This window comes from Aphelocoma coerulescens, chromosome 1, assembly GCF_041296385.1.
Source record: "Aphelocoma coerulescens isolate FSJ_1873_10779 chromosome 1, UR_Acoe_1.0, whole genome shotgun sequence".
Lineage (NCBI taxonomy): Eukaryota > Metazoa > Chordata > Aves > Passeriformes > Corvidae > Aphelocoma > Aphelocoma coerulescens.
Genome location: NC_091013.1, coordinates 91,715,509 through 91,730,359, shown reverse-complemented (window position 1 = coordinate 91,730,359; position 14,851 = coordinate 91,715,509). Strand labels below are relative to the sequence as shown.

Below are 14,851 nucleotides of genomic sequence, written 5' to 3'. Positions count from 1 at the left end.
CCCACAACCTCTCTGGCCAACCTCTGTCATGTTCAGTCACTCTCACAGTAAAAAGTTGTTTCCTGATGTTCAGAGGCAACACCTTCTGTCTTTCAGTTTGTGCCCATGGCCTCTTTTCCTGTCACTGGGGCACCACTGAAGTGTTTGACTCTTCTTGTACCATCCCTTCAGGTATTTATATACATTAATTGTATCCTAACCAACAAGTATTTTCTCCAGGCCAAACAGTCCCAGATCTCTCAGTCTTTCCCCCCAGAAGAGAAGGTCTGATCCCTTTATCATCTTTGGACCCCTTTGGTAGATTCTCCTCAGTATGTCCATGTCTCCCTTGCCCTCTTGATGCTGTTGAGATGTTGAGTCAAGAGGGACTCGAGGCATGCCAGCTCTCCATGCCTGCCTTGTGTCTTAAGCACATTCACACCGGTATTGGGTGTAGACAGAGTTCCCAGTCCAAAGTGGATGTGTCCGAAGGTCACAAGATTTCCTTTTCAAACCTGTGCTGTCCACCTCTACTTCCCTTTTGACAGCAATTGGGCTGCCAGTTTGCCGTAGCCATTGCTTGTCCCATGTTTCACCTTGTACTCTCACTATTCACCTTTCCTACCTTGTGCTGCAACTGTCCCGATGCTTCTGCCCTGAAGGGAGCTCCTCAGAGTATCATCAATCCTGACAGTTGCTGCATCAGTCTAACCACACCCTCTTGCATTGGCAACAATTAGAATACCCCTGAACTTTGTGATTAATCACCTTTTCCATGAGCAGCAGTTCTTCAGACACCTTCCATCAGGTTAGAAAATGAAAGCTGCTGCAGTTCCACTGCTCCATTCCGTTGTAAATTTGGTTATCTTCAGCAGCTGGAGATGGAGGTTGCAGCTTCACATTTCTTGTCTTCTGAATATAGCGTCAGGTTTCCTGTTTCACAGGCGCTGAGCCCTGTTGTTCAACAGCCTGATCAAAACATCTTGTTGTGCACACTCCTTGCTTTGGCATGGAGGGAAGCAGATCAGAAATTTCTGCAGCTGATGGGAGCGAGGAAGTAACATACACTTCTGTCAAATTCTCTCAGACGCCTCCGCCAAGGGCCAAAGCTGCACAGGGAAAAAGAGGTGAGCAAAGATGGATGAGGTAGGTCAACAGAAATTTTTACTTTGAGTGGAAGCAAGATCTAACAGAAACACTCTGAACCGGCCACTGATTCTGAGTGCCAGCTTTGAGAGCTGTTGCTTTGGTTCTAAAATAACCGTGAATATTTTAATGTAATAAAAGCTGATGAGTTAGAGACCCAGCATTTTCCCCCTCCTTCTCACCGACCTCCTTCAGTGTCTACTCCTGGGCACTCAACCCAGGCATCCTTTTCTTCAAAACAGATTTAAAGTTGTCTGCTTGTCAGCAGTAAGAAGTTGTGAGCAATAGTTCTTTGAAGGGCAGGCAAGATGCGAATACAGATAAATTAGAGGCGTATGCTAATCAGAGATCAGAGACAGAGAAAGCATATGAGATCATCCAGCCTCTCTCCCGCGGGGCTATGCAGGATTCTTTTGTGATACATTTTTTCCTGTTTTCTGTGTTCTAGTGTTACATACCTCCCAGTGAGCAAATTTTCAGCTTTTGCTGTGAAACAGTTCTTCAGAGCACTTTAGTATCAGGAAGATTTTCTTAGTGTTTTCCTCAAATTTTTTCTTTCCTTATTTCATCTTCATTACCCTTGATTAGGCCTGCAAATGTCACATGGAACAATTCCTCTGGTTGCTTAGTTGAGAAACACCACCTTCAAAGAATAAAACTTTGCATTGGTGATCAATCTTTGTAAATACTTCCTTCATGCAAAATGGTGGAGGGGTTGGAACTAGATGATCTTAGCGTCCTTTCCAACCCAAACCATTCTATGATTCTATGATTCTATGAAATGTCAGTGTGCTTTAGATGAGCTGTGTTGCATTGGCTGCAACACTAATGGTTGACCTTAAATTTTCTGAGCTGTTACAGCAAAGGGGACTCTCACTGTGGGATACGAGATTTCTATGCCCTGATCAGAATAATTTCTTATACCTGTGGTATTTCCTGCTGCTTGGTCACTTGCTTCACTATGGAAACAAAGCCAGAACAGAAACCCCCAAGTTCCTATCTGGTACTTATACTTGATCTGTTTGGAAGGCAGTCTTGCTTTTGCACATATTTTCATCAGAAATGATGTTTTCTGTCACATCAGAAGACACAGTGACATCCTTTCATTCCTGCCATTCCTGTTCACCCCCATCCTGTTGAAAGGGGATTACCTGATGCCCTCTTGAGATGTTTGCATTTCTCTTTTTAACATCTCTCCACATTCTTTTATGGACCCTCATCTTTTTGAGCTATGGTCAGAGGGACTAAAATAAGGAAGCTGAAATTTGAACACACTTTTTGTGCATCTTATTTATTTCTCAGTTCTCTTCAGCATGCAAGGGGTCCCTAAGGACCTCACTTTAAGTACCTTTCTTTTGAAGATCTTTATGTTCAACTCTGTCCCTTCCTCCATCACTTCTGAGAAATGTGCTCTCAGGTATTTCTCCTCTGTTCAAATGCACACCCTTGCTGACTTTGTAGGCACAGTATCATGGGTGTGTAGATCAGTCCTCTGGTCAAACCAACAGGTTTTGGTGCTTATGGACTCCTTGAAAACAGAGAGTTGCCCTGGTTGTTTCTTCTGTTTGGCTTCCAGAGAGCCTTAGATATGCTGCACTACCAGAATGCCAGTACAGCAGTCACTTAAGACAGTGTTAGCCTGTGTAGTGTGCTTAGAGTAACAGCAATAACCAGGTCTGTGCCACAGCCAAGAACAGAATCCTAGTTTCTCAAATTCTCCTCCTTGGCTCTAGGTAGTTGTGCTGCTTCCACACTGAGGTAGGCAGGAGCTGAGGAGAGCAATTTGGGACAGTGCCATGACATTCTTCAGATTGTCTTAGATGAGTTGAATTGTAAAATGCTAACAGCTTTCAGTTTTTGAACTGAATATGGATTCACAAACCTAAAAATGTTTGGTCTTGTTGCTTGCAAATGAATGGAGACTATCAGAGTAATTCCCCTAGAGCACTGAGAGACCTAATGGCGTTTTGTACACAGCAAGTGGTAACACTGGATATTTACCTTAAATGTCCACCAGTCCTCTTCCCCCCTTGGACAGACTCTTCCACAGTTCCTCAGACAACTACATGGAAATATTTCTGGATGCTCCATTCAGATTTTCCTCCTGTTTCAAACTCATCTTAGGTACTTCTCCCATTCACTCCTACAAGAGCTTCACATTCGTAGTTCGGGGCTGTTGAAGCTGTTTTAAAAAGTGTGAACCCTTGAACCTGTTTTAAAAAGTGTGAACTGCAGGGACTCCCTTTTGCAGCAGGTAAAACTCCTGATTTGTGAAATACTTTATTCCACTTCTCTGTTTTCCCACTTCACTTTGTTATTTTTTTCCTTCCAAAATTATCTAATACCATATTTTTTTTATTTTTACGAACTTCAGTGACTCTCCCACTGCTGGGGTTGTGGAGGTGCCCTGGATTTTGTTTTGATGATGAGTCACTCCCTTTTTTCTGCAGTTGGTTTGAAACAATAGAGAGTGAACTGCTCTATTCATTGCCAGGGGGGACCAGCTCCGTGCCCGGTGCTGACATTTAAGGATTAACTGTTTCACAGACTGCCATCCCGGTTGCCTTGTCCTGGCAGTAGTTTTCCCTAAAATGTCACGCTGATCTGAAGGATGAAGGAGACAGCTTCTTCAGAGAGTCAAGAGAGGAAGGAAAACAAAAGCACAAATGCGATCTCAGAACCAGGATTTATGTTTCATCAGATGTTTATCCCCTTTTGCCAAGTTTTCAGTTGTAATCTGAAGAGAAAAATCTCCACCCTACCCCTTAACCTCGGACTGACTTCATTCTCTTGAGGCCTAATCTGATGACAAAACCCAAGCTGCCAGGGATACAAACAAGAGGAAGAGAGAGCAGTCAAGTTCCAGACCCAGTTCAAGTCCTTCAGTTCTCCTGTTGTCCCTTTGTGTGAAGCTGAGGAGTGGGTTGTAACTGAAAAGTCTTTCTGTATTTTGTCTCTGAAAAGAGATGGGGTTTTGTTATTTAGTAATGATTTAAAATAATAAGAAATGTTACTTTTTTAAACTATGTTTGGGACAGCTAGAAGATCCTACAAGCCTCAGGAAACGTGAGAAAACCTCTATCTTAGAAAAGATCTTTCTACCAGAAGAATGATGCTTACAACAAAGCTCACTCATGATCTCCCTTGTTACCTTAGAAACTTCTAGCTAAAACCGCAGGCCTAAATGTGTTGCTATAAATGAGAAAATGACCTTAACATTAGTGAGCCTGCAAACTGCTCAAGATGAAAAGAAACTAATTTTTATTAATTTACTGATCTGGTCTACTTTCTGAGTTTGGACAAAGCTTCTGTTGTTTAAAGGATGCATTCTTGTTTTTACGTCCCTTCCCTTTCTGTTTTAGCACTGGCTTTCTTTGTCTTTCTCACAATATTCTTCATATATGATTTGTTTTCAACCTCCACCAAGAGATTAAATGTGTTGCTTGGGGTCCCGTGACATGACCAAGAGAGAAGCATTTCAAATTTCATGAGGTCCATGGGGACTTTGCTGCTAGATTTGGGTAGAAGGCTCTGGAACATCACAAGAGCAGGATGTGGTACATAAGTTAGCTGCACATTTACTGCTTCTTAGAAAGTGCTGTTGTCTGTGCAGCTATTGTACTGAGATTAATAAAACAAGAAAACCAAACTCCCCTGGAGCTCATCTGTGCCAGTAAGTGTCATTCTCTCCTCTGTCTGTGAAAGAGGAGATTTTAGTGCTGAGATTTCAAATGTTTTATGCAAAGTGAATGCCTCTCAGGTGAAACACAGCTCCAGGAGATGACAATTGAAAAGCAACATGTAACCTGGAGGTTAACATGCTGTGCTGTACATAAGCAGATCTCTACAGGCCAGTCCTGACCAGCCCTTTGAAAGGGAGCTGTGCTGGGCCACAGTGGAAGTTGCCCCAAGGACTCACCCTCTGCCACTGGCAGCCAGTGAACAGCAAACAATGGTGGTGAAAGTGTGAAGGGACAGATGTCCCAAGGTCTTCAAGGCTGGATCTCCCATCCTGCCACCCGACCATGAAAGATGAAGATGTAGGACTGACTTGGGTTTATCCTGGGAAGACGTAGCATGACCATGTGTCAAAGCGTGTGAACAAGATGTTGAGATTAAACCTATTGTTGTTGCTGGGAGAGCTGGGGGAAAAGCTTTGGATTTATTTTTACATGTAAGCTGGAACATGGTGGCTGTAGCAATGCAGCTCTGAGTTTCTACCCCAAGCTTCAGTGCTGAGGCAGGAGTGGATTTTTTGGGAGGCTCCTCCCAGCATGAGGTGCCACAGAGTGCCTAGGTGGCTCCAGCTGACTTGTGGCAGGTGCTTCCTCTGCTGGGGTCAGCCACCACAGAGGCTGGACCAGCAGGCTCTGTGGCCAGGCAGGGGCAGAGCTGTGGCTGATGGGAAGACAGGTACCCCCTGGGAAGCTCAGGCAGGGACTGGTGGCCCCAAACCCAGCTGAAATGGTGCCCTGGGCTAAAGAGCAGGGGCACGGGGAAGCCCCAGTTTGGCTGGGCAGGGACAGTGATGTCAGCCATGTGCAGAGCATAGACAGACACGATTTTCTAACTAGTGCAGTTCCTTGTGGAAATGCCAAGGACACAAGCAAACCACGTAAAACCACAGTCAGTTTTCATGTGCCTTCTGTTCACTATGGTTTATTTTCTCTTTTACAGCTCCCCGTCTGTGGTCAGCAGTTCTGAAGGGCTTGGCCATAGGCTTTGGGACACTGAGCATCTCCCTGGCGATTGCTTTGATTTGGAAGATGAGTAAGTGCACAAAGAGCTGCTGAGAATGAGCAACCAACAGCAAAGGACCAGCGACACATCTAACCCCAGGAACTCCATAATATGGAGTTAAAACCAGAAGCTATTCTAGGTTTCTACCAGCCTTATGTACCCACTGCCTATCCAGAATATTTTGAAGAATATATTCCTCATGCAGACTCCAGGCAACCCATTTCAGATCCTGTAGCAAAGAACAGTTAAACACATTGAAAAGTCTTTGTAGACTTGCCTGGTAAATGTAGTGGTAAACTGTAGAACAAATAGGTCTGTAATATATTTGCATGCATGCAGAAGGTGCTAGACCATGTGGAGGAGCTTACTGTTAGCTGCTTAAAGTCCATTCACCTAAGGTGGGATGTGATCACACCATACCCACAGAGTGTGATCTGTTTTCAGATAGACAGTTTTAGTTATTGGGTATCTGAGTGGTTCAGCGGAAACCTGGGGGTGGGGTAGGTGTGTGCATGCTTGCACCAGCATCAGAGTGCACGTGACTATTGTAAGATTTCGAAATTACACTGTTTTTTCAGAATCTTGTCCTGACTTGAGCTTCCTGCATTTTAACTGTCCAAAAGAGTTGTTTCTCAGGAGATCCTTGCTGACACTGTTGGTTAATGGTAGTGAGAGTACGAGTATTTTGACTTCTTTACAGGTGACTGCCACCCACACTGCCCTCAACAGTGGCTGGCCTACAGAGGGAGCTGCTACTCCTTCTCCACTGCGAAGAAGGACTGGAATTCCAGCCAGGAATCCTGCAGGGCACAAGGAGCTCAACTCCTGGTGATCAGTGATACTTGGGAAATGGTAATGGTTTTCTTTGGCTTTGAGGATCTCCCATTTCCTTGCAGATACCTAAGTGACTGACATACAAGCAGTGCTGTCACTTCAGCAATATTTTGGTTTTGCAGGAGAGGAAGGATTTACGACTGTGATGTTATACATCACAAAGTTTGCAGGAAGCAGAGAAGCAAAGGGGAGAAGGGAGAGATGAGGGTCACTGTCAGGTACTCAGAATCATCCTGTGAAGGATGGTAGAAGACAGCCTTCTCCACTGCTCCTCTCCACCTCCCCTCCTATTCCCAATAAGGCTGATATGAGTGATTACAGGAAATGACCGTGCCACTGAGCAGTCATTGTACTCATTGCCTACAAACCAATACCTCCCTACTCTCAAGGAATTCTTTCTTTGCAAAAGCGATGCTTCTCCTCCCTGTGACTGCTCCAGCTCCTCCTGCTCAGTGACCCATGCCATTCCCTGTGTTCATGCTTAGATATTTCATTCTCAGTCTCTTTTCAATGCTTACTTCCTCTGTCTGCCAAAGTACCTCAGCTGTGCTGGTGAAATAAGGAACCATGTGTTCCACTGCAGGTGCTCTCTGGGGGCAGGGGCATGTATGGTCACTAGAGAAATGGGTAGTGCTGGTTACTGGGGTGCTGAGGCACATCTGCTTAAGTAGAGCAGAAACCTTGGTCCGGTTTTGCTCAAGCCAGGGCTTATTAGCTCAGGTCCAATGAACGTGGACAGCTTCCAGTCCCTGGACAGAAGTTACATTGTATGATGTTCTCTGGAGGATTAGAAAGCCAGGTCTCTGCTTGATTGGGAGTATGTACCAGGCTCTCACATTTGCTTTGACAAATCCTGACTCCTTAAGAAATGGGCATCTTCCCCAGATTACCTGTTTCTCTGCATTATCCCATTATCCCTGCTCAGACTCACTCATCTAAACAAGACTTTCCTAGCTATCCATGCCTTGTACTGCAAAGGCTGTGATTGCTCGACCTCCAAGTGCCAGGGAAGCCCAGTCACCTTCAAACGACCAGCAACACTCCAGTGATTCCTCAAGAGTCTCCTATTCCCACAACTCTACCAAGCCAGCTTTGCTAGTATTTCTCTGTGAAGATGTCTTCTCTGAAGCTTTGTTTATGGCAGCAGGAGATAAGGATGGAGCACTGCCATACCCCTGAAAGGTTGCTGTTCTTTGGTTGCAAAGGTGGATAAGAAAAACTTACCTCTCCTGGCTTTGTCTTTTTTGTGGGGAGGAGGGTTGGGGATGGGGAATTTACTTCAGGACTGAGTTTCTGTTGCAGGCTTCACCTTTTAATAATAATCAGGAGTTAAAAGCTAAAAGGAAATGAACATTAAAAGCACATAGGAGGAAAATGTGTATACAATTTAAAGAGCCTTCGTACTGGGTTTGTTACACAGATCTGTCAGTGCTTGCACTTCCTGCCCTACCCTACCCAGTCCTGCCCTTCCCTGCCCTGATCTTACCTTTAATTGTTAATACTTCATATTAGCTTGCTAGTTAGCTGTATTAGTAGAGTGTTAATATTAATAGCATACCTTCCTACAGAAAGCTCTATGCAGGAAACTCCAGGAGAGTGGGATGCAGTTCATAGAATCATAGACTCAGTCATAGAATCATAAAATCATAGAATATGCAGAATTGGAAGGGACCCATCAGGGTCATCGAGTCCAACTCCTGGCTTTGTCATTACAAGGTGTGGGGAAGTAGTATTGTCAGTCACTTAAGGAACAGTGAGGTGAGGGGATGTATCTTGTCCTCTGTTCTCTTTACTTATCCTTACTTCCAATTTCAGGCTTGCTTTCATTAGTCACTTTGTAATTCATCATCATTTCTAGGATCTGTTCAAGCGTATTCAAACAGAACGTTCCTGGGTTGGACTGAGGAACAGTACAAGCTCTGGATGGATTTGGGAGGATGGCTCTATATTCAGTGTCAAGTGAGTTTCATTCTGTTTTAAAAACAATACTGCTTATTCAGATTGCCTGGTGTTCCAGAACACCCAGAATTCCTCCTCCAGATGTCAGGAGCTTTCTTTCTGGGCAGATTTTCTTCTTCCTGTCACCTGTACTGCACTAAGCTCAACACAGTTTACTTTTTACTGCCCTGCAACTTGTAAGGGCATATACCTGTGAAAAGCAGGTCAAGTGTTAGTATCCCTCTCTCTACTTCCCTCCAGCTGCTCAGACCAAGGACTTTATTTACCTGCACCAGCACAGATGCTTGGTCAGAAAGGCATATGGCTTTACTGGGTTTAGCCACCTTGCACCCACTCTGTTGAATGCTGATGTCACGGGTGCAAGGACCCAGCCCTTTGGTGCCCTACTAGTGCCAACCTAAGTCAGAACCTTAATTTCATCTCAGTCTTTACTTGGACAAAACTCAGTGTTTTGCAAGAGGGAAAACATGTTTTTATCCAGTGACTTTGCCTGGCCCTTTTCTTTTTATGGCAGTTAAGGCAATGAGTTAGTTTCTAAAGCCTCTCCAGCAAGGAAAACTTGCCCAAGATCTCACTGTCAACAGGTCAGTACACTTGGCTTAATTCTCAGAATAAATCCAGCTTTCTGTTCTTACAAACTCCTTGAAGGCAATGATCATTCCATGAAACTTTCACCACTGCCACTCACATGCTGGTGGATATCACTGCCACTGCAGGGTATTGTGTCTATGTTTGGCTCTGATTTGGCTTCTATGATGGCAAAATTACTTAGTTGTAGCAGGTAGATAGGTTCTTTGGTGTACATGTGTACATTTTATTTTCTAACAGCTGTCTTTTGGAGGTCCGGTTGTTTCTCTTCCTCTGGGCTACACCCTTCAAAATCAGATGTTTTTAATTTCTTGTCTCCAGGAGACAACATCAGTATTTTCTTTCATTCTCACTACTGTTCCATGTCTCTTACAGGGTCCTCTCTAACAGCCCTGTGCAAAACTGTGCTGTCCTGATTAATGGTCAGTTTCATGCCTCCAGCTGTGAAGTTCTTACTCCATGGATCTGTGAGAAATTGCTTAGATAAATCCCATGTGCTTTTTCATCTCACAACGACCTCATCAGTGGTATGAGTTGATCATTATCCTGCAAACTGAAGCTTCACACAAGAGCAAAGTGTTTTACAAGGACAGGTTTGTTCCCATGAGGGTGAATTACGCTCAGCAGTAGATCTATTCTCAGTCCACAAGTGTTGGATTACTGCTGTTTGTGACCAGATGAGACCTGGGACATATTCCCTGGCCTAGTCTTTCACTTTTTTGTCCTATAAGGGCAAATAAAAGCTTTGTCACAAGGGGTGTCTTCAGATCTCTGAGGGGGACCTAGTAATTTTCCTTGAATTTTGAGCATCAGATTTCATTTCCATTCCCTGCATTTCCATTGTCTGGTATCAGAAGGACTGGGAAAATGAAGCCTGCTGTTCACTGACAGAAACATATAAATAGATTTCTCCCATTGGCAGCCTCTGCTTTTGCATCTCGGGGGTATGAGTGGGAGAGAAGAGGGTGAAATGAAACTATATCTTCTGTAAATCCAGCAGTGAAAATAAATCTCCTGACTGCACTGGACCAAAAGTGTGTATCTGTGCTCTTTCTTCTCTCTGTTGGAGGAATTAGGCAGGTTTAACCAAGCTAGTCAAGAGACTGGAGTTCTGGTGTCAAAGGAATACAGCTGATTCTGTGTAATTATTTAATCCATCAAGAACCTGTCTTCCTCCCTACCTCTGCTTTTTGATACTGCAGATAGAGGAAGCAGTGGACAAACCCTTAATACAATGATCTTTCAGCTCAAGTAGAGCAGAGACAGTCTCAGAGTTTGAACACCATAAAAACACAGTATGAATAACAAAGAGAATATTTGGGAGCACTGTGTTTAGCTCTGGGCTTCTTAGTACAAGAGAGGCATGGACATACTGGGGAGTCCAACACAGGGCCACAAAGATGATGAAAGGAATGGAGCATCTCCCCTATGAGGAGAGACTGAGACAGCTGGGATGGTTTAAAGCAGAGAAGGCTGAAGAGAGATCTTATTCCTGCAATCACAGAAGCACAATAACCAACTTTAGCATTTCAATTCAGACTACATATGTTTGCTTCATATTTTTATTATAATTGGAGGAAATCCCTACCAGCTGCCAGTGGCATTATCTTCCATCTGCTTAAAAGGATGCTACACATGAAGGTGTCAAGGCAGAAAAAGACAAAATTCCAGATCTTAGCATACTTAGTTAAGTGATGTCTGCTGAGCCTCGTACAGAGTTCACGGAGATGAGGGTCTCAGGTGAGAATGTTTTATGGTAAGGGTGGGTCTGCTTTTCTATAACCACGCCTGCAACAGGCAGACCTGGGGAAATTGCAGTGTAGTAGGAGGTCAAACCTTTGAGTTTTCATCTTGGATTGTCTGGGTTACTTTGGGTGAGTCATTTTATCTGTGCCAGAGTCCATTCAGCTATCAAAAGATGGTTGTTCCTGACTCCTAGAAAGTTGCCAGACACTATGAAATAATGCTGGACACTTTGCTTGCTTTGTCAAAATGGCGGTAGCATGTGTAGAGGAGAACTTACCAGATACCTTACCAGAGGATACCACTGAAGAAACAGCTTCTCATATTATCATGATAGGTAGCTGAGATGAGCATGTCTCTGAGCTTACCTAGTTTACCTTGCCTGAATGGATTAAAACCATTTCTCTTCAGTTTTTGGCTACAGAGCACATTTTTGACCAAGGTCCTAATGATCAGGAGCTGGCTTGGGAGCTGTTTGGCTATTTGACAAAAAGGGTAGATCTAGAACTGCCATGTACAGTTCTGCATCTTGTTCCTGTTGGGTTTATGTTCCATCAGTCCAGCTCCTGACCTTTACCATCTATGCAAATTGTAAATTGTCATCTTCAAAAGGGCTGTGACCAGCTCAGGTACAAATTTTCTTCTCTGTGTGTGAGGCAGACTTTCCTGGGTTACACTTCTGGGCAAGCAAAGCCATCTTTAGGTATCAGATGCAGAAGGAAGAGCACGAATCTGGGCTGTCTTTTGTGCAGTCCCCAAGGAAATTGCACATGCACTACTATCCTCCTTTTTCCTATGCAGGTCACTGTAGGGCAGAATGAGGTCTGTAATGAAGGTTTATTATTGCACTGCACTTGGATTTCTTAACTCTGGAGCTCCTGAGCTTACCAAAGTTTTGATGATTATAGTAGGAGAAGGGTAGGACAGACAGAAAATCATGTTATCGTGCACACTTTTTAATCTGAAGACTATGATTTACATCCTCTAACATAGATCTCCATGCTTTGGAGTTTGCATTAGAACTATAAGTAAGATATTCTACTGCCACTTGCAAGGGTAATAATTACCAGAGCTATTGATCCTCCTGCTGCAGACCAAGTAAAGACAGTGTTCTAAAAATCCCGTTTCCCTTTGTGGTATAACATTGCCCATCGCAGTGCATTGCATGAATTTTCACTTAATTAAGCGCGGATGACTCCATCAAGCATCAATAATTTGATCTAAGATATACCAATAACTTGACAGGGAACAAGAACCAGTAGAAGGAAGGTAAAAGCCAGGCCACATAGGTTCTGCTGTGTGAGGGTAGCTGCTGCTCTGGGCAGCTGGTTAATGTGTTACGTCCTGTTAATGGGTTGAACTTTTGGCAGCTTCCCATCATGTCAGTGTCCCTGTTTCTGTCAGGGTGAAGGCCAGATTATTTTAGATGACTTGATTGTCCAGGCACTTTCTGGTCTCTTTTCCTGGCATTAACTTTGATGGGACCAGGAACTGGAGAGCAAAAGGGAACATCGTGGGTGGAGAGGGAAGGTTTTTTTCAGTTTTCATTCCCTGTTCCCAAAACCTGTTAATGGGAATTAGACACACCCACGCTTGTTTCCCAAATCCTAGCTCGATCTCCTGCTCCCACTTTGAAGGAAATCAAACAGCTCCTGCTCCTCCAGCAACTTCCATGACCAGTGCCGTGTCCAGTTCTATACAGAGAGCCCTGCCAGAAATGGAGGCTTTGCCCTCATGCTGTGCTGTTAGCCCTTCCTTCCTTAGCTACAACCTTTCCTCTTCCATTGCTTCTGTCCTGCCCAAAAGAGACACAGCTCCGGCCTGCCAGGAACCCTCCCCTCCCTCTCTCCCCCAGCACTGGCCTTCTGCCCGGACTTGGAGCCGCTAGTTCCAGCTCCTCCTTACCGCCTCTCCCTGTTTCCGGATGGGACCTGGCCCCCAGCCCTTATCTCCTCCAGCCCCTGGGCTGTTTGCAGAGGAGAGTATAAAGGGGTTGACTGGGAGAGCAGAGGGGGAGTAAAAGCAGCACTGGACCACACTGAGTGTCTGCTTGACTCACCACGTCCTGCTGTGTGCCATGGGGAAGAACGGGCTGCTTATCAAATCAAGCATCTTCCTCCTCCTCTTCTTCCTTCCGGGAGACACCTCAGCCATCACAGAGCCGTAAGCTATGCTGGGGGCTATCTGGCCAGGCAGGAGACTTCGGCTATATTCCTGTGTCTATTCCTTTGTCCCTTGTCTTCTATCTATTTTCTTTTATCCAGGAATAAAGACACCAGGGCTGGGTAAAGTGCCTTCTACAAACAGGAACTCTAATGCTTGAGAGAGACCCAAAACAAGCTATGAAAGTGAGATATCAGTAAAACTTCAGGGGAAGAAAAAAAGGAAAAGAAGAGGGAAAGGTCTATGAGAATACCTTTTGTTTTTTCAGAGAATTGACAGGATTTCAACAAAATTTTATGCACAAAATTAATTCTTTTGAAAGACAACTTTTCATAAATGTTTGTGCAATTAATTCTTCTTAAGAGAAAAACTGTTTGGAAAGGACAATGAAAGGTTTAATTTTGTGTTGACTGTCCTACTCGCAGGTTGAAATGCCCAGGATTTGGGAGTGGCTATTTTAGACGATAATGAGAAGAAAAAGAACAATTAGCTCATCTGGCATGCTCTGAAATGGCTTTAATTTTTAATTCACATTTTTCAGTTCAGCCAATGGAATGAAAATTCTCTTCTCACCCAGGATAATGTGACACTGTAAGACTGTGACTGTCAAGGTCTGTGAGGGTATATTGTCCTGCCCCCCTTCTTCAGCCTTTTTTGTATGGGAGGGGCATTTGTGTTGTGTGCATGTGTGTACACGTGTGGTAGGAGCAGCGCATGGAGGGTCCTGACATCTCAAAGACTTTCTCCTTTGGCTTTTTGTCAAGGTCTCTTCCTCCCCTGCAAAGCACAGGGCGCTTCACCCATCGCAGAACTGCAAGGGGTGCAGGGGAATTTCTGAGCAAGGCTGTGCTGCAGTGCTTTTCATCAAACGCAGGGGAAACAGACTGGGATCTGAGGGGCCAGAGCTTGCTCCCTGCAGACCAACTGATGCACAAAAAGGTGCCAAAACCTCTGCTTACTGCTAAAGGGAATGCCGTGCCTTACTGCTGAGGTGTTGAGGGCTCTTCTCCCATCTGCTCTCTGCTCTGGGTATGCCCACTGGAGGCCAGTCTGCATCCACCGAAATGGAAGCACGGTTAGCATTAGATCGATTTGGCTTGATTCCCAGATGCAGTGCTGGGCGCCGGGACACCACCGGCAAGCTGCCACGCTGGAAAGGAAGGAGGCTTCATAGGGCTGAGCAGGTATCCCCTGTTGAGCTGAGACAGAGAGGCTGGCTTCCCTGAAAACCTGAAACTTGTTTGTGTTTTTGCTTAAGATCTGGCACCACGCTGTGGCAGTTTTGGATCTCTGCGAGGAACGAGAGTAGTGCTACAGACACTTTGCAGTGTGTAGTCAATAGAATTTATTCACTGGGCACTGGCATTTGTGTGGCTCCCGAATGCCACTAACAGTGTCTAGCAAAGGTGACAATTGAGTTCCCCCCTGCCTTTATTCAGGATCTCGGGAAGAAGTGCTGCTGTTGTGCCAGAACCTAGAAACACATATCCTTTCCAGATGTTTGTGTGGAGGATTTCCTCTGGTATTTTACATTTGAGACCAACCTCTCTGCTTTCTCCTGCTGCTACAGACATGCTGAAAATCTTGTTATGCTCTTAGAAAATTCACCCTTCTCCCTGTGTGGTGAAGGCTGTAGTCATCAGATTGGTTTATTTGTTCTTTATACACAGGTCCTGTTCCTCCTCCTCTGACCTATCCT

General features: G+C 44.6%; 2 protein-coding genes across 2 annotated transcripts in view; both read left to right on the top strand.

The window, feature by feature from the left end:
- Positions 1–988: 988 nt before the first annotated feature.
- On the top strand, positions 989–10,265 carry KLRG1 (killer cell lectin like receptor G1). Its single transcript, XM_069017338.1, has 5 exons — positions 989–1,106; positions 5,803–5,895; positions 6,566–6,717; positions 8,558–8,658; positions 9,622–10,265. Exons 1-5 carry the CDS (start codon positions 989–991, stop codon positions 9,731–9,733), a joined length of 576 nt encoding a protein of 191 aa, XP_068873439.1. The 3' UTR covers positions 9,734–10,265.
- Positions 10,266–12,975: 2,710 nt separating this feature from the next.
- A2M (alpha-2-macroglobulin) overlaps positions 12,976–14,851 on the top strand; it is a 31,686-nt gene continuing 29,810 nt past the window's right edge. The window contains exon 1 of the mRNA XM_069017224.1: positions 12,976–13,152. Within this exon, the coding sequence (XP_068873325.1) occupies positions 13,067–13,152 (86 nt within the window). The 5' untranslated portion in view covers positions 12,976–13,066. The remainder of the gene's footprint in view (positions 13,153–14,851) is intronic.